General features: G+C 34.1%; 1 protein-coding gene across 2 annotated transcripts in view; it reads right to left on the bottom strand.

Annotated features, from left to right (window-relative positions):
- The window catches only part of Csmd3 (CUB and Sushi multiple domains 3), a 976611-nt gene that overhangs the window by 234720 nt on the left and 721361 nt on the right, over nucleotides 1-20530 (bottom strand). For both annotated transcript variants that reach the window (XM_041637611.1, XM_041637612.1), the window contains 3 exons: nucleotides 14950-15141; nucleotides 7401-7539; nucleotides 4294-4481 (listed from right to left, as the gene is read on the bottom strand). In XM_041637611.1, the coding sequence (XP_041493545.1) occupies nucleotides 4294-4481; nucleotides 7401-7539; nucleotides 14950-15141 (519 nt within the window). The remainder of the gene's footprint in view (nucleotides 1-4293; nucleotides 4482-7400; nucleotides 7540-14949; nucleotides 15142-20530) is intronic.

Here is a 20530-nt window from a genome sequence, read left to right as displayed (position 1 = left end):
ACCACAGCAATCTAATAATAGAGGCATTACTCATTACCAACAAAGTAAAGTCTTTTTAATTAAAGTGAGAAAGAATTTATAAAGAAAATTATAAAGCATTACTGAAAGGCATTAATGAAAACAAGAATAAATTGAGAGACTAGCTGTATTAATACATGAGAAGATTAAATGTCATATATCAATTTACTCCCAAATGATTTATTAATTCAACATGGTAATAATCAAATGCAATATGTAGAAGAAGCTTAATTCTAAATATGAAGTCAAAGCTCAAAATGTTGTGACAGGCATCAAGGACAAAATTTAAAAAGAGAGAGAGAGAGAAAGTTTATTCTACAGGTTCAATGCTTTAGGCACTAGATGAGGGAGATATTTTGGTAGGTTTTGGAAATCTTAGGAGGCAGGGCAAGCAGGAGAAGGAGGTTATGGGAAGACACACGCCCTGCAAGACGTATCTTGCACTAACTTTATTCTTTTCTCTTTGCTTCCTAGCCACCATAAGGTTTAGGCAAAGGGTATGGTCCTGTCTCCCCACTGAACTGTAGCCAGTAGAATAGGACATGAAAACAGTGAATCCATGATCCCAAATAAATGTTTTCTCGTAGTTAGTAAATCTGTTGGTATTTGGATACACCAATAAAATTCCCATTTACAGAAGGTGGTGTACACATTATAGCTGCTGTTTTAAAATATATTACTGTTCTGAAAAATATTGCTATGGGGATGAAAACGTCTTCAGTGGAATAGATTCGAGAGTTAAAAGTTGACACAGGGACTAGATAGTTGACAGCAATAGCATTATCTGTCAGGAAGTGTGTTACAATGTTTGATTAGTTACATGTTAAACTGCAAATTAGGGTGCTGGTTTACAAAAAATACACTCCACTTGAGTTAATAATAAATTAATGACTTAAGAATGGAAAATATAGTTCTATTTTTAGAACAAATATAAGAAGACATGTTTATGAAAAAAATTGTAATAAGAACGAATATTTTTCACTTATTTTCTTTTTTTGTTTGTTTGTTTTTTTTTTTTTTCAAGACAAGGTTTATTTGCGTAGCCCTTGCTGCCTTGGAACTTGCTGTGTATACCAGGTTGTCCTTGAACTCAGAGAGATCCATTTCATTCTGCCTCCCAAGTGCTGGAATTAAAGGCGTGCACTACCACCAGACAGTTAAAAAGAACATTTTCAGCAAGACACAAAACATATAAATTATGAAGAAAGGGAAGAATTAAATGTGATACAGATTTTCAGACGCTTGTACAGCATCATAGCAAAATAAAACAGAATGCTCCCTTGACCAAATATGGAATTGATATAGTAATTAAAGCAGAAATGATTTAATTGTGTCTATTAATGACATTAAATATTTCTAATAAATAAAATAAATGAATTAGAAAAATTTGTGATTGTAGGAATGCACAGATGCAACAAGAAGATGGCAGTGTGCAAAATAGTAGAGATATATTCAACTTAATACTACTTGAGGCAAAAATAATAAAATGTCAAAGACCTAATAACCATGAGGCTAAGAATGTTAAAATTTAATAAGAGAAGTGATTTTTGACATCTTAAAGCTCTTACCATCTGATGGTTAGTATTAATGGGAATAGACTTTCAATATTTTTAATTAACCAGGCAATAAGGAATTAAATTGAAGAATTTTATACCTTTTGACTCAGTAATCCTGTTCCCAGAAACACAAATGTCTCTATAAGATTCTCACATATAAATTCACAAAGACCCATAAAAGAGTGTTCTTCTTGACATAATTCCTTTCCAACAGTAAAAATTAGAATCAGAAAAACATAGAAAATAACTATGATACAGCCATATTAAAGCATATAGTGAAGAAATTAATAAATCTGTCTCAAATATTGAAGTCTTATAACTATAGAAGGAAAAAAAACAATATAGAAATGATGAAAATAAAATGGTTATATGAAAACACGCTAAAGTATGCACATATGATAGATGTCTTGGTTACTATTTTATTGCTGTGAAGAGACACCATGAGCAAGTCAACTCTTATTAAAGAAAACATTTAATTTGGGGTTGGCTTACAATGTCATAAGTTTAGGTCATTATCATTATGGCAGGAATCTAGGTGGGAACTTGGTCATACATACGGTGCTAGAGCAGTAGCCTTAGATCTACATCCGATCGTCAGACCAAGAGTGAGAGGAAGACATTGGCCATGGAATGTGCTTTTGAAGTCCCCAAGTTCACCACTAGTGCACTAGTTGGAAGCAACAAGGCCACACCTCTTCAACCTTTCTAACATTTTCAGTCAGTTCATTCCCTGGTGACTAAGCATTCAAATACATGAGCCTATGGGGACCTTTTTAAAATTCAGATCACCGTAATAAAAAGCATAAAACTAAGTACAAACCTTCAAAAATAGAAAATTAAGCACAGAATCCAGGTTCAGGAGGACATAGTCATTAATAGAAGCAAGGATGAAAGGAGACCATGAGTCTGAAAAGAGCAGGGGGCTAGAGCATAGGGAGGGTTTGATCGAGGGAGGAAAGGCAAGGGGGAAATGATATAAAATAAAGAAAAGCGAAAGTGAGGATGTCAGAAATCTATATCAAGCATTGATTTTGGTTTTCTCCCTATTTAGCTATTTAGCTGAGCCCAGAGTGTCTTCCCTGTTGAGACAGTCATATGGCATTCATTCAAGCTCAGCTCTTCTAAATTCAACTGGTTATGTAGTTCACAGTCACAACTTCTGAAAATGACCTATCATCTTCAGATCAGACCAACTAACTCTTGCAAAAAATTTCCCCAAAGAGTTGATGCCCAAATTCTCACTGTCTGTGCCAAGAAGCCTGTTCATTCCTCTGCAGACAGGCCATTTATTACTTTGTCCCATAAAATGTATGATAATCAGAAGGCTGCAGGTTACCACTGAAATCAAATTTGCACCATGGTTATGTTCAGCGTTTATCATTGGGGTTCATAGGCATTTCCATAATGACAGCAGAGATGTCTTTACCTGCTGACCTGTGAACATTCCCTTTACTTACATACCGATGCAACAGATATCGTAATGATTTTTATGATAGTTCTTAAGAGAATAACCCAAGGTCTGATAGCAAAAAGAAAAGGAATTAACATTGAGCATGTAATATTTAACTTTTAAAAACAAGAATAAAGGATCTTCTGTAAAGAAATATAATGCCATGTTTACAGTATTCACTGGGTAGATTCTTTGAAATTATATTTTCTTATGTATAATTTTCAGTTAATAAAAATTGTCATTGGGGATAGGTAGCTAGCTCAGGGTGTAAGAGTGCTTACTCTGGATGTACAGAGACCTGGTTTACATTCTTAGGATGCAAATAAAAATAAAAAACAAACGTGCTTCTGAACACTCACCATCCTAGTGAGGAGTATAGAGGATAGTGATAAATCATTTAGGAAGACGAGAAATTAGTCTAGCCAATATTAGGAGTTGAAATTTAGAGACAGATCCTACCACAGAGGAGTGAAGTATGGGGAGTAACAGAGCAGGAAACAGTGTATTCTCTTCTGATCTTGGTACACAATCACATAAGTGCATGCTCCTCTACACACATACACACATACATACACACACACACACACACACACACACAAACACATAAAATTAAAAAATAAAATTAAGTTTGTGAGGAGACAAATTTAAATTTAAATGTATATTTTGATACACATTTAACCCAATGGTAACCCCCTATAAATTTATCTCTTCAGTCAAATTTAAAATAAATGCAATTAATCATTAACTTATGAAATCGTCTATGATTCAAAAGGCATTATCAATAAAGTATCCATAGGCACTCTAAAATAATTATAAAAGTTAAAATAAACATGTCTGAGACATAGTTATCACTGCTTTTTGTCCACTCTCTTATAAATATTTAAAATACTAAGCATTATTTGAAACATAATTCTATCTTTCATCTTCTATCACTGAAGGAAATCTCTGAATTAAAGTATTTTAATGAAACTTCAGTACCCCAATGAAGTAACTATTTTTTTTAATATTGTGGGATTTAGTTCTACAGCAGTATACTAATTAGTAGTGTGGTTGTCAGTTACATACTGTTGAGTAAATAATTAGAGAAACGGTAATTTCGTTTTCTTGAGGGGAAACTTCACAGTGAGCTCTTTTGTGAAATTTAACTGCACGCAGCCCACATGTCACAAGCCTGTACCACTAAAACAAACAACAGTCAGCACTAAATTATTGTCATGTAAACATAATCCCAGTTTAAGATGTATGTTAAAGCTGAATGTGCACACGTACCTTTGTATTCTAAATGAAATCCAGTGTAACTGACAGATCCATCACTCCGAAAAGCCAAGTGCATGGTATTTGAGCTGCTTTCTATTCGTTCTGGTAACTTGCTGTCTTGAAAACTTCCAATCAATGGGCTGTTACTGTCTGGTCCATCATATATATAGAGGAAGTCATAGTTTGGTTCTATGCTAAAACTGAGAGAGAAAGTGGCATGTTACTAAAAGGGTATTTGCAAAGCTAGATGCAGAGTCAAGGAACAATTGACCCTGTGAACTAAATCGGACATAAAAACTTGCCTGGCAACAAAACCTACTGGACACAAGTCGGAATGAGAACTTGTCTCGTTATTTAAATAGCTCTTGTGGGTTACTTGAGGAAAGCCCAGAACTTTAGGACTAAGTTATGTATTTGAGTTTTATTTCTTCACTTTCTAACCTAGGTATTCTCTTGTAAGTTATTTTGTCATCTATAAAGTGATACATATGCTTTTTAATTTTACCATGTATTTTATAGGATAAAAGTGTAACCCTTTTAACTGTTAGTTGTGAAAATACAAGCACTTTAAAATATATCGAGTACCAGATTAAGCAGATAAATGTAAAAATTGTTTTAAATTTATTCAGTAACACACCGTGTGCTGTATTAGGTAGCATTATTGATATGAATCAATATACGTATATTTTTTCCTTTTAAAATTAGATAATGGTAAAAGATTTTTACAATGTAGATGGTTCAAACTCACAGGATTGAAATATTTTCCATAAAAAAACTTCCTTTCACCTGACAAGGCATAAGAATTATTTCATAATGTTCATGGTTTCCAATATTTAGGAACCAGGTAATCTATTGATAATCTAGCTATTGTTAGTATCATATGATTCAAAAACAATTGAAGAAAAAGACTTTTTAGGCTACTAGGAAAAGTCAATTAGTTTGATTGCAAATGAAATCAGAAAAGCTTGTCTACATCAAGATATCATCTGCTATAACTTGATGATATTTGTATTTAAGATACTACAAATATACAGAAACCAACAAGGTCAAGTTTCTGCTACTGTTTTTGCCCTTAATGGTTTCCAGTACTGGCCAGATGATTTGTGCACAAATGATTAAGGAGGTAGAGGGTTGCTACCTCCTAGCCTTCCCCTGTATAAGGTTATGTGGAGCATGAGAAAAAGAAGAATACATCAATTCCTTCAGCAGCTTGCCAAGTTCAATGAGTTAATTTTAAGCCCTGTCAATGGCTCAAGAGCAGGAACTTTGGTAATTATTGGTATTTAATAGCAGAAGCCAGCATAGGTTCGATTTTATTGGCCCCTATGGACCACAGCTTTGTGAATTTTCTCTTCCTTTGTGCAACTTTGATGTTAATGACAACCACTTTGTCTATTGTACAGCGAGAGGACCATGGAAGCAAATGCTTTACAAAGGACATGGCAGTAGTTCCTGTGCTTGGAGCACTAAAAATAGTCACTTTAAAGTTGAATACTGGATATTTTATTGAATTTCTGTTTGCCTTAAGTGAATAGTTAATGGATTGATTTTTAGATTTTTTTTAAAAATGAAAGTGAAAAAATCTGTGGGAAATCTGAGGCTCTTCACACATTCCTTTTGCACAAACACTGGAAGGATGGTACACTGTACCAGTCCGGCACTCTCACAAAATTAATATGGTCATGGCAATCCTTAGATCCAGTGAATATACAGAAACCATTAAAAGTCCAAGATTTCCTTAATGTCACATAATGAATGACAGAGTTGGAAATCAAATTTCTCTTCTATATTTCCTGCAATATAGCCGTTTATCCCCATGTTATTAGCTAATTCAATTTATGAAACAAAGCTCGGTATCAAACATCTTGATAATTTCTGTTGTCTTAAAATGCAATTTCTCCAGTATCAAAAAATGGGGATAATAATCTTATTTGCCAAGGAAGTCCTTGCAATAATGGCCTGAAATAACCAAGAATTTCATTGCCATTGTTTGGGCATCAACCATCATTGTTTGTTAATACTATGAATTATAACAATATAATGTCTATATTTTACTATTTTTCATGATTTTAAATGAGATTTTAAAAATTTGGCTTCAATATGTTAGAAAATCTTCTATGTTTGAGCTTTACATTTTACACAAATCCTAAGCCTCTTTAAATGACTGGAGGCAAAAAGAACAGCTGTGCTACTTCGATTGATCTTGGGTTACATCAGTGTTTGTGAACATGAACAAAATCTTAGATTAGAATGAACTTGGACACTTTAAACAGTGCAACTCCAACAGTCCCACTGAAATATTTTCACTTTGCTCTGCTTTGAGTTTCTAGCGACTGAACCCATAGTTCTATCCATCTAGTCAGCTGCTGTCTTGGTCCTAAACTTCCAGCCACCCTCAACCCCTCACTGAAATCTTAAATCTAAAGTGGTCACATTCTGCCATAAAATATCATGAGGAAAAAAAAATATTTTCATAAATAAAACAGAAACGACAGTGGCAAGTCCAGAGTCCCATCTAGAGCTCCAACTCGGTTAGTTGCTGTGTGCAATGTCTCCCCAGTGCTATGACAAAATAATGTGAATTTGGGAGCATTCCCATGTAAAACCTCGGGAATCTAGCAAGTTCTGCTGAAAGATCCAGTAAGGATCTTTCTCTCCTCTCCTGGACTTAATGAGACACCCACAAAGAAAGTGATTAGGAAGACAAATTCTTCCAAATACGGTAAGACACACATGGCAGAAAGGGAATGTTGGTGCAGAAAATACGAGACAAAAGATATGGAATCCCCAACTTCTTAATCCTTTAGTATAAAAAAAAAAAAACTGATCGGTGGAATCAGTGGTGATAAATACAGAGAGAAAGAAAAAAGTAGAAGTCAAAGTTTGTGATTCATTAGTCTTCTGGACCTTTCCCACCTTCTGCTGAACTGGAAATCCCCTGAGAATTTTAACCTCTACCCTGCAGAACTGCTGATCTCTAAAAAAGACTTTTAAATCACCCACTGTAAAGTATTAGTGTTGGCATTAATTTTTTAAAGTAAATAAAACCTTACTGAGTACAAATGCCAAAGCAAACTAACCACAAGAGATTTTATACGTGGAGCAGTGGAAGAACTCACCTGATAAAGGCCAGGGAGATAACGTAGTCAGCATTGACGCTGATAGTCCAGTCACAGTCCCTGCTGTGCGGATACGGATGAGGGAAGTTTGGCGAAAGGATAAAGCCTGAAGATCCTGTTAAATTGCCTCCACAAGGTGCTTTAATTTAAACAAGCAAACAAAATACCTTAAGAGATTAATAAGATCCATTAGCTATCTATATTTGTGAAAACATTTCGTTGAGGGTATGTGAAACTCGGCACACACTTCACTTATACAGCACGGGATGCTGGGATACCGCAGGCCTTTCTAGGAAACCATTAAAATATGGAACACAGAGCACGCAGCATCGCAGATATGCTTCCACACGCATGGACAACATGCACGCGCACGCACGCATACTGATACATTGACTTCAACACTTTTACTGGCTTCCAAAACATCCTTCAAAAGGTCACGTGTTACTAATTTGTGTCAAGCAAGCTAAAACATCAGAAGGGGGATTTAAAAATACGGTGTGCCCATGGTTACTAGAAAGGAAATCTGAAAGCTACAAAAAAAAAAAAAAAAAAAAAAAAAAAAGAAGCAAAGTAAAACAAAATCTCAAAAAAAAAAAAATACTTTCAAAGACAGCCAGTGTATGGGAGGCTGAGGTGGGAAGATTGTGAAAAGAAGCCATCTTGGCTTACATAGCAATACAATACCTTTTCTTAAGCACAATAATAATGAAAATCAATGGATAGGATTATGGGGCTTGACATAGTTTTACAGCTTCCTTTGCATCATTTTTATATTTGTAGAAGAGGTTTTAATAATAATTAAGAATCAAAATGAGTGATAACCTAAGAACTGTGATTGCATTTCAGCAATCTTCCTATAACTATACTTTTTTCCCTCCTAAATTGTTTGATTGAAAATAATTGACAATTACTGCAGAGTCTATTGTTGTCCGAGACATGGTTTTCTGTAATCAGTCAGTAGACAGTAACAATATTTTCCAGTCAGAGTCAGAGGTTCTTTAAGGGATATGATCATATTAAAAAAGCAACATATCCTCAGTGGCAGATAAGGAGAGCAGAGATGTGCACACTTGTGTTATGGGGACTCTTGCGTTCTCATGATTCCTTCTACAAAATCAACTTTGTTGTCTGACTTTTAAAATTGTTGTTTGCTTAGGTAATGTTTACAATTCAGCAGAAAGGCAAACAAATTCTTTTGACAGCCAAAGTTGATTTTGGAAGAAAAGAAAAATCTCTTTTAGGTAGCCAGCAATCAACAGAAGTCAATAATTTTCCATATCCATGACTGTACTCCTCCATGCAACTACCTTTGTGCATAAATAGTGACTTTAGCACCTAGCTGTTTAGCGTGTCTCTATGCTCATTCATAGTACCCACACTGTTTCCCTTCTTGTATACTTTTCTAGCATCTAGGGAAATGCTAGTAAATGAATTGATGGAGTACATCTTGATGCTCTGCCACTTTCCTATTTCAAACCTGAGTGTCTGCTGAATCTGGGAATAAAACATCTTCCTGAAAAAGGAAACACCCTCAGCCTGGTACGAATCTTCCTCTCTACTCAAGAGCCTTTCTTTACTTCATAGCTTCCCTTCAAAATCTCCTATTCCAAACATGAATTGCAGCTTTATAGGGCATTTTCCCCCCAGCCCCCTTTGATTTCTCCTGGAGAAGTCTAATTTATCTGATGATTAAGCATTTGCCATATCCATTTTCTTGTTGTTCAACAAACGCAATTGTTGTAAGAAGTTTTACTTTCCCTGTAAGACTTAACTTAGACTCACTTATGACATAGATAATTCTCCTATGCTGCCTCTTGTTTAGTATGACTGAACGAAAACGCAGACACTGGCCCACTTAACAGTCTGAATAAAAGTCGAGCTAACCAAATGTTGATTAAGCTTCCCTTTTAAATTCAGGTGTCTGAACTTTGCCTCACCACCAGCTTTTTACCATCATACACTACTTTTGAGAGGAAACTGGACTTGGAGTACAGTATGGTCTGAGCTATCCAATTACACCACACTTTCTTGTTCTCTTCCTTTTTTCCTCTTTCTGGTGATTTTTGTCTGCAAAAGAGAACTTTCTTTTACTCGCTCTTGTACTTCATGGAAGGCTTGGACCTCGCCCTCTTACAATCAACTTATTCCAGTGAACTCTTCTACCCATAGCTACATGTGTGCCATAAGACTTTGAAAATAAAATGTCAATGCTTACGAAATTCAATTGGCAAAGGAAGTCTAATTTTATTGTTTTGTAACTATAGTTTGTTTTTATCTGTAACAGCAAAAAAGTGTGCCCAAGTATGAGTCAGTAGACAATTGTTCTTATGTTTCAGTACTCTATTTTAAACTGTGTTGGAGAGATATAATCAGCTTTCATACCAGGAGATCCAGACATCTTTAATCTAGTGTTTGCTATCTGCAACTAGCTACTCAAATTTTCTTTGTCAACAAACCTCTTCAGATCAAAGGCAATCTATTGTCGGCTCAGTCTTAATATCTTTTACGTTTAACAGGCAACTAGGGACTGCTGTATTTTTTTCTCTTCATATTCAGTCCTTTTAATTTGGTGACTTCAACTCAAATTGCTGGGCTATTTGGATTTGTTGTCCAATTTCTTCTAGTGAATATACATAAACCAGTTCTGTCATGAAATTTCCCATTTCATGTTGTAGCCTGAGACCCTTACACAGCATGCTTTACCTAGTATGTTGTATTCTGTTACAGTCTTCTGTGTTGACTATGTTTAACTTTGTGGCTTTATTTATCACTTTTATTAATAGGAAACTCCCTTTTCTATCACGTCCTGCTGAATTGCAGCTGAATTACAAATCACAAAAGTTTTCACAGCTATCACTACCTAGTATAGTACTACATATATCATCTAATATCAAAAATACATAATACTCAAGTCAAAATGCCTCCTTGCTATGTTCTTAAGTTACTTGATTATGATTTCTATGATTTGTATTTCTAACCATGGAGCCTAACTTTGATATATTTTTAAGTTACTTGACTGACCTTGCCATCATGTGTATTTCTAGCCATGAAGCCTAATGTTCTTCGCTGGCTCTTCATATCCAGTTCAACAAGATGGATCAAGAATTTATCTCATAAATAATCAGTACACCTCAATTTAACTCATTTTCCTTACTTACAACCATATTTCTTGATATAAATTAACTCATACCTTTTTTTTAGGATTATGACAATGACTGACTTCTGTTTCTACCAATTATCTTTTGAGTAAAAATATTGAATCATAGCACAGAAATATAAAAAGTTTGCAGCAATGCTGTAAAACTTAAAAGACAGTGCCTCAGTTGTAGGGCACCTGCCTCACCCAATTCCTACATGCTCCGCAATGTCACCTTTTATCACTTTGAATGTAATATATTCAAAATGGTACAAAATTACAGCAATTCATGAATTTTGTGTCTTTGTATCAAAACAAAGGGAGGTCAGAAGGCAATTCCCAAGAGTTGTTTTTTCTTTCTATCATGTGAGTCTGGGGTAACAAATTTAGGAGTTCAAGATTGGCAGGAGCATCTTGAACCTACTGGTTCATATTGCTGGGCTAAAAGTTCTTATAATTCCATGTACTTTCTGTTCATGTAATTCCTTCTTTTGAAACATTGTGAGTTTCATTTATGATTTAAAATGTATCACAACCTTTAGGAGCATTTGGAAAGCTTCAGTTTTCTTCTGGTTGAGCTGGAGTCAGCACCAGCCTTTCTGGAATACACTATGATGACAGTGGCACTTTCACTCAGGCTATCTCGATTTTTATAACCTCAATTCCTCTACACATTACCCAACACTAACATGGAAAGTCAAGAATGTTTCTTACATAGTGGGTTTTTGCCCAGATACATGTGATGTTTCTGTAATATTTATTAGCATCTTAATGGTTCTTCAACTTGATTATGAAAAGTATGTTAACTGCATGAATGAGTCTATAGTCTAATGAGTGGTTCTCTGTTCTTTGGAAAATAATAGCTTAGTTCATGTTTAGGACTTTTAAATGAATAAATGATGAACAAACATGAAAAATGTACAAAGTTGTGGGCAATAGCAAATGCAAATATGTACATATCATGTAGACAAAATAGGATTGATAAGTTTTGTGAGTCTGTGCTTTTATGGAGTGGGACTCTGTTTAATATAATACAAAATGGGATCAACATCATTTCAGTTTTCTCATTGCTACTAGGAATACTGATCTTTGCTTTGTTAGGAAGTATATTCAGATACACATATACACATGTAGCTGTGTTTTTTTTAAACAAACAAAGCAAAGTTCATTGCATGCATATTAACAGTCTTACTAGATCTTGCCCATGGCTTTCCTTCTCTTCAGGCTTAAGGACTCCATTACTCTTTTTACTACATTATTTATATTGCCAACATTTTCCTTATGTATTTCACAGCTATGGCAGTTTTGAAAAATATAACAGAGCCAACAAGAAAGTAAAACTTTCTGATATTTCTAAATCCTAGACTACCTTCAACTTTAAATACCAGCTACAGATCCATTCACTTTTTTTTTTTACATGTCTAATCATAAAGTGCCCAAAATAAAATCAAAGGCATTCATGAATCAAATTTCAGTTGGTTGCTTTGGAATCCTGACATGCCCGATTTGTTCCGAGTGTATTTTTCTGTGAGACAGTGACAGGGGCAGCAGCTATGGGTCTATTTTACAATCTTCTTAATTTTTTTTTAAACAAATTCCATTTCATCTATATACTGTCTTTCTCAGCAACCCACCCACACTAATGTCTTTGTTATTTACCTCCCAATAGAGTGCTGCTACTCTCCCTCTGGCAATGTCAAAGCAATCTTCACACTGTCAATTTTGTTGGAATGAATTCTATTAACTCTCTAAAGATGGCATCTTTCTGTTTGGTACTTGCTATAAGACTCATTGTTTTTTTCTTTTTCTTTTTCACATGCAAGTACAATGCTTTACTCTCTAAGGTCAGAGACGCACCCTTCCGGAGTTTATAAGACATTCAGGGTCTAATCTTGGGCTCAGGGTTTGCAATCATGGAGTTCTTTCTTATCAGTGGCTGAGGTCAAACTTTCTGCAACCTTAGCAATTTTTCAAATTCTTTTTTCTAAGTTATTTTCTTCCTCAGAGAAGTTCTAATGCATATCTTCTCCTGAAGCTATCTTATCCTTCCAAAAAAATAATGCTCTGTTCTATAATCCATATAAAAATGCTGCTCCATATAAGTAAGATTTAGTGCTCAACTTTCCCCCTTAATATCAGGTCCTGTTAGCTACAGCATACTGTAGTTTATATATGAAATTTTATAAGACTCTTACTCAAAACTCTTTAAACTTATTGAAGTTTGAGTTGTCTTTTTTCCCCTTAGGTTTAGTAGATTTCTCTCCATTATTTTAGGATTCTACATAAAAACAAGCTAATATAATGTTATAGCCCTGATAATCCTATTAAGTGATCCCCTGGCCTAATAATCATACAAAGCCAGACAATCTGAAGTGATTTTTTGAATTTCATATTTTTTGTATAAAATATATTTCTATTAAATTGTTAAGAATATCTCATAGAAAAGTATTTTGATCATATTTATCCTTCATTCTTAACTTAATTCTTCTCAGAGTGATTCCTAAGTCCCATGCCCTTCATGTCTTCTTAACAAATAGAAAAACAAATCATGGATTATTTCGGTGGAGTCATCCCCTGGGAAAAATGCACTTGGAATGACCCTCAATTCATGAGAAGCTATAACCTTCAATGGCTCTTCAGTTTGTTGAAAGGGGTCGTGAGCCCTTTATCCTTCCATTCTTCAATACTGACTGCCTTGTTTTATATAGAGATTCTCTTTAGAAGATGCAAAACAACTTCAATTAGTTAGTATATGGAGTTATAAACTAACCTAAGCTATAATCTCATGTGACAATCAAGTAGGGAATAAGAGCATGGACCCCTTAAGCAAATATACGTTACATTTTTTTAGCCTCTTTAATGTAAAAACGTTCAAGTTGCTTCCCTTACCTGCCATTATTGATAAAGATTTTATAAATATAAATTAGTTGACATCTGATAATATAAACTTGCAGTAGTGCATAGAGGGCACTAGAACATAGCTATTTTAGATAAACTATAAAAATGTATCAAAATCTGAACTAGTACAAGTTATGCCATTATTTTGTTTTAGATTTTATGTCTCTTTCATACTCTAGGTTCTTATTATCTGCCTCATCATCTACAGAAGAGACCAAGAGCTACCATTCTCCCTCCAGGATGGATCAGGCCTTTGGATATTGGTAAATAATATGTTTTAAAAGCCTATATACAAAATATAGAAAATGTGTTGTAAAAATACATTTTTAGCTTTCATTTTATTGAGAAGTAGGTTGATAAGATTTGGTAATTTTTTTTATTTTATTGTTAATTTCTGGTGAATGGGAGAGATCAAGTAACTAATGAATTTGACTTTGTGACTTTGATGTGAGTTGTTTGCTTATTACTGAAGTGTTGAAAACACATTTTCTAATTCCACATGTTATTTGAAAAAAAACTATGGAACTATATTGAAAATATACTTATAAATAATTGTAAATGAGCCAAATAAAGTTCATGAATTGTGTATAAATGAACCAAATATGGCTTTTCATTTAAAACATGCGAAGTCTGCATATATCAAATGCTTTGAATGCAATATTGAATGAGCAAGATGCAGAATCCCCTTTGAAGCTGCTTATGGTGCAATGAATTTGTGAATATATAAATGAATAAAAAAAATTTGAGTATAATCATAAGCTTGGTTTAGTGAAAATATATTGTAAATTAAGAATGACATCTACATTGATACTTGAACAGAATGGCTTAATACTAAACAATTTAAATAAATTTAAGATTAGCTTAATGTTTGTATTAATAAAAATGGCCATTTCCCTAAGCTTGATTTTTTTTTTTTCAGCTCTAGTACCAAAAGGTCTATATCTTGAATCTCTCCTGAGCCTGACTTGGCTTGGAGATTTGAGAACAAGCATGGAGACAAAAGTCAGGCAAGTGAAAGCATGGGAGAAGGTCTGGACACTCCTCAGATCATCAAAACAATACTTGATGTTCTTTTGATATTCCTGACTTAAATGTTCAGCTTGCCCTTTGAATCTTTAAAATAGCTGCTGATATAAGTTCTTAGAAGAAATAAGCATATCTAGAGTAAATCAACCCAGCTCATTTTAACTGCAGATTCTCAGTGCCTCAAAATCTTAAGCCAAAAGATAACAACTTTATCCAATAAATAAAGGCTGAAAAAACTATTTCAGGAAATCTACTAGATAAACTTCTATAAGTACATGTTGTTCAGAATATACTAAAATTGTGGACTCTTAACTATAGAAATTAGTATTTAATCAGTGTAATTTTGTACATTTTGTGGTTTGTAGATATTCCTATGAAATATCAGACTTTCATATACCACTTTTCTGAATATAGTGTCTAAGAACATCAATACCAGCTTTTAATCATTGCATTATATTTTATAAAATTTTAATTATTCTTTAATCATACCTATACAGACTGGTGGGCTGGGCTGCCAGAAGTATCGATTTTCTACCTGAATGCAGGTTATTCTTTCCTGTCCCTGAAGCTCATATCCAGGGTCACACTGAAAAACAACTGTATCTCCAGGTTCTCGTCCATCCCCATTCCGTGTCCCATTCATGGGGACTCCTGGGTCACGACAGGCAGTGGCGACTGAACCTATCAAAAGGCAAAAAGGCATTTAGTTTTTATATTAGCAGAATCAGTTTCACAGTTCCAAACTGTAAGACTTAAATTCCACAACTTTCCTCATGTTTATGTGTTGTTCCAAAACTGAGTTTTAAAAATGTGCTTGCATTAACTTTAAAATATCTATGAAGTAAATGATTTTCTATTTCTTGGAAAATCTATGTGTTAGCTTTTTCTAAAAAATAGCATAGCATCTGAATCATTAAATAATGATCATTATAATAAATTTCTAAAGTCTATGTTACAGCTATTTCTTCTGTGTGACAAGCAAGTATCCCACCTAAAAAATAGACAAATAAAAACAAAAGGCTTGGAGTGGTTATTTGCCTTAGAATTCTGAAATACAGCTCCCCATTTTGGGAATTCAAGGAACTTGTCACATCCTAGCCACACTCAAGCGTAAAGAGATGAAGGACACTTCCTTACTTTCTTGCTCAGCTCAGTGTCCAGCCCATAAAATGATGCTGTCCATATTTATGGTATTATATTTCAACTCAATTGATGCAGTGAAGACATCCTTCTATAAAAATGCTTATAGGTCCAAGGGACTCTGACCTAGGAAATTCCTCAACTGAGACACTCTTTGCAGGTATTTGAGGTTGTGGCATGATGGCATTACAAAACAATCATTTCCACCATGGTAAAGTCACTGTGAAGGGGTGATAAGAACATGGCCAATGAGAGGAAATAATTGTTTGGAAGATATTGAACTTACATCAGAGTGAGGTAGATAGAACAAAAGAATAAGAGCAAGAGCAAGTGAGAGAGTGAGCAAGATAAGGAGAGAGAGAGAGAGAGAGAGAGAGAGAGAGAGAGAGAGAGAAACAGAAGGAATAGCACTCTCTCTAACAATCAAAAAGCAAGATGGACAAAAAGATTTTTTCTCAAAGAACATGAAATGTTATGTGAAAATAAATTCCACATCATTAACTTACAAAATGAAAATCAAAAATCACAGCAAGCCTTTATGATATCATTTTAAACTTGCTAACATTAAGTAAAAGTGAATAGCATAGGCGAGTACACTAAATCTGGACATAATGCTAGATAAAACTGCATCATCATCCACACATTGTGGGGAGACTGGCAGGATGATATTGCATTGTGATACTTAGCTTTGCCAACTTGACATATCCTGGAAAAACCCTGGAAGAGTCTCAGTGAATGACTGTTTATATAGTGGTGCCCTATAGCTGGAATTGAGTGAGCCATTGATGTACCACCACAGGGGGTTATACCCTTCCCTAGGCAGCACATCTTGCAGTGTATATGTTGGAAAAGCCAGCTGAGCAGAATCAAGTAAACAAAAAACCATAAATATATTTTTAATAACTGCTAAGAATCATTTATGTGATGTCACCTCTTTCTGTTACTTTGACTTTTTCATAATGATGGACTATAATCTGGAACTCTGAGCTAAAATAAACATTTTCCCTTCTATGTTGCTTTTGTTTCAGATTTTTCCTCCACAGAAACGGAAATAAAATTAGACTCAGACCCTCCACGAAGGATTATGGCATTTGTTGTAGAACTTATCATATACTTATTTTATAGCCCAGGTGGTGTGTAAGTAAGTATTTATCACCACAGATGGCTAAATGGTGGTAATTCCATAATACGAAATCATGCTCAGGATCAAAGAGGCATAAAACCTCACATGGTTTCTATGTCACAGAAGTTGTCATGTTAAAAACCTAAAACCCAGATTATGTATTGTTTGGTTGTGTTATATATCATTTTCAAGGTGACTAATTTGTGAAAGTACATAATTAATTAGTTGACAGCATCAGAATACATGAAAAAGAGTTCAGGGGTAATTGCTTGCAAGTACTATATGACTCCTTGTAATGGAAGTGTTCTAAGTCTTGACTATGGTGGTTGTCACGGAAAAGTACAATCATAAAATTACTCCAAGTGTAATACCTTCATGCTTGTGGAACTCTTAAAATCCAAATCAGATTGGTGAATTACACCAATGTCAGAGTTCAGGTTGTGATATTGTCCTACATATCTGCCAAACTTTACCTTGGAGAATCGAGTAAAGTATGTCAGGTACAGAATTGAACAGACATCGTTTTGTTAGTACTTGTGATGATGTTATTTTCTATATCTTTAGTAGATGAGTATGTGAATACGAGGAATATAGGTCTATTAATTAGTTGAATAAGAGATTAATAGACAAGTTACCTATCAAGAGAATAATCAATGTAATGCTACATCGATCTAATACGTGTAGTTGTAAATAAACAGCAAAGTCCACATTGTGTTGCAATGTATTGACTGTAGTGGTGTAGGAATCAAGAAAATGTTCATAAGTGAAACACTGAAAATGATAGCATTATAATAAATTTGACAACCCACACACAAGCAGCAACACCAGCAAGAGAAATGTGCAATCTATAACTATATCAATTTTCATGCTCATATTTTTAAAGTAAGAATTTTTAAACATCTGATTTTAGAAATGAAAACTGTTGCCTTTTAATTTTATATGCCTTTTTCAGAATTGCAAAATGAAGATTTCAGGGAACATTTTACCAACCCCTGATAAGAGTAAAAAAAAAAAATCTAGATAGCCTTCTAGAACTGGTCTTAGAGTAAGGTAGTTGAATCCCAAAGTTTCATAGATATTCATCAATTTTACTGATAATATACCATTTTAAGTAATGGCCAGTGACATTAGTCATACAATTCACTTAACCTTCAAAAGAAAGAAGATCTCTATGAACTAACTGCTAACATAGCCTCAATTTATAGATAAACTTAGGTCTGTTAAATAAGCTGTTTTAAATTTTCCAGAACTAGAGATGCATAGCATGACCTAAGCCCCTGTTGGTCTACTTTCATAGCTCAAAGTCTGAATAACACACCAGAGACTTCTTTTTTAACTGTCACTGTCTCAGAAATTCAAACATCTCCATTCCTAATCCATAGAAAAATAAACATTAACACATTTCAGAAGATATATATCTGCAATTAGAAAATTTAGTTGGCATTATTCAAACCACATCTTAAAATATTAACTCTAGCTCATACCAGTTATTTCTGGAGGGATTACTTCCTTATTAGAATAACAAGGGGATCCCTAAGTGACAATATTAAGCAAAGGTGGATTTATGTAACTTTAGAAGGATGTTAGACACATACATACAACATCTACATTGAGAATATTTTCCTTGGAAGGAGTAGCATGCAATAGACTACAAAAAGAAAAATGAAAGGCTGAACATTAATAGGAAACTTTAAAGTTTTGTATTTTGGGTGAGGGCTTACTATGTTTAATCTACACCCATAAAATTTACTAAACATTATAAATATTCTCATATACATAAAACAATATATGATATATAAATAATTTTATATTTATATTCATGCATATGCATGTATATATGTGTACATATATTTATACATACGTATCTGTTAAAACCTAAATTAGGTTCGTAAATTACATCAATGTTAGAATTCAGGTTGTGATATTGTTCTACGTATCTGTAACATGTTTCCTGGGAGAATCAAGTATGTCAGATACATATATTGAACAGACATCAAGTTTTGTTTGTCAAGTTTTATTTTCTATATATTTATTAGACATATAGTACACACACACACACAGAAGCACATATGTATGTATATACAGAGCTAGATAGAAATACTGAAAAGCAACAGTTGGAATCATCTGGTCATAGGTAAACATGAAGGTGAAATGTGTGTTTCTTAGGAAATTTTCTAGGGGTAATGATTTAAATGAGACACATTATCTAAAAGAAAAAAGAGGGCTTTAGTATTAGGTTGAGATTTGTGTAAGAATATACATAGGCTGAGGTCTAATTGACTTGAAAGAAAAGAGGTGGCAAATCCCTACTGTTCCATTTTTCTCAGTTAATAAACAAATTAGCGGTAAGGTTTTAAGACACAGCGGAGTCTGAGAGGGTTGAGTGAAAGACCAAAGAACGCTCTCCCCACTTGAAATGACTGGAATTTTAAAAGCAATTAGTTAAATACCCACAGAAATAATTACATTGTAGGGATGCCATTGTCTTATTTTCTTCACTTATTCAAAGTTTGGATCCATACTGGTTACCTTCTATGTTTGTGAGTAGGAAAAATTATAATCATTTTAGCACCAACCATTCTCTTCCATCGAATTAATAGAAACAACAACCAAGGAAAATAATAACCATTTCAGAAGTTATGTTATTTCATTATTTCTGCTAGGGATTCAAGAGTGAGAAAATATCACATAATTAGTATTATTATCAACAATTATTTAATAATGTAACTGTATTTAGGAATTAACTACATTATTAGGAACTGGTAATTTTTATTTAATACTATATTTTCCTTATATTGGAACACATAACTCTGGAATTTTAAAATGTGACTTTCACTTCTCTTTTTATTATATATAGATTTTGATTACCTCTTCTGACTTCTCGTTGAGTACTTTCATTATTTAGCATAATATGTAAGAACATTATATAGAACATGAGTTTTATAGAAATAATCTTTTTATTATCTTTCTTACATACAGAGATTTAAAATTATTATTAGAATATAGTATAATGACTAGCAATGTATTGTCATACCATTTCCATTTCGTTCTGAATTAGTTTAGTTCATATTGCTTTCTATTTAATTACAAACACATTTTTGTTCTGCTACATTCTAAATGGTATAGCTAGGGAAGAGCAATTAGTTCAAAATAAATTCACAGTAGGAAGGAAAATTCCTAACATAAGAAATAGATTGTATAAAAATCTGGGCTGGTGTCCGTGGTCTCTTATAGTGGCTGCATAACGCTTGACCAGGACCTTCTGGCTTTCATTGTTTCCATTGAGAAATCAGGTATAATTCTGACAGGTCTGCATTTATATGTTACTTGGCCTTTTTCCTTTTCAGCTCTTTTTTTTTTTTGATATCTTTGAACAACTGGTTTTTTTTTAATTTTTTTATTGAGAAAAAAAAATTTCCGCCTCCTCCCAGCCTCCCACTCCTCCCCCCTCCCCCCACTCCTCTCCCAGTCCCCCCACTCTTCTCCCCTCCCCCCACTCCTCTCCCTCTCAAGTCTGAAGAGCAGTCAGGGTTCCCTGCCCTGTGGAAAGTCCAAAGTCCTCCCCCCTCCGTCCTTGTCTAGGAAGGTGAACATCCAAACTGACTAGGCTCCCACAAAGCCAGAACATGTAGTAGGATCAAAACCCAGTGCCATTGTCCTTGGCTCCTTAATAGTCTTTCTTTATGCTGTATGTTTAGTGTTTTCATTATTTTGTGGCAAGGGGACTTTGTTTTTGTTCCAGTATATTTGATATTCTGTAATCTTCTTGTACCTTCATAGGGATATCTTTCTTTAGGTTAGGAAAGT

This window comes from Microtus oregoni, unplaced genomic scaffold, assembly GCF_018167655.1.
Source record: "Microtus oregoni isolate MIOR12 unplaced genomic scaffold, Mior012 000053F_ref0000044, whole genome shotgun sequence".
In the NCBI taxonomy this organism is placed as follows: domain Eukaryota; kingdom Metazoa; phylum Chordata; class Mammalia; order Rodentia; family Cricetidae; genus Microtus; species Microtus oregoni.
Note: the sequence above shows the minus strand (reverse complement) of the source record. Positions and strands in the feature narration are given on the sequence as shown.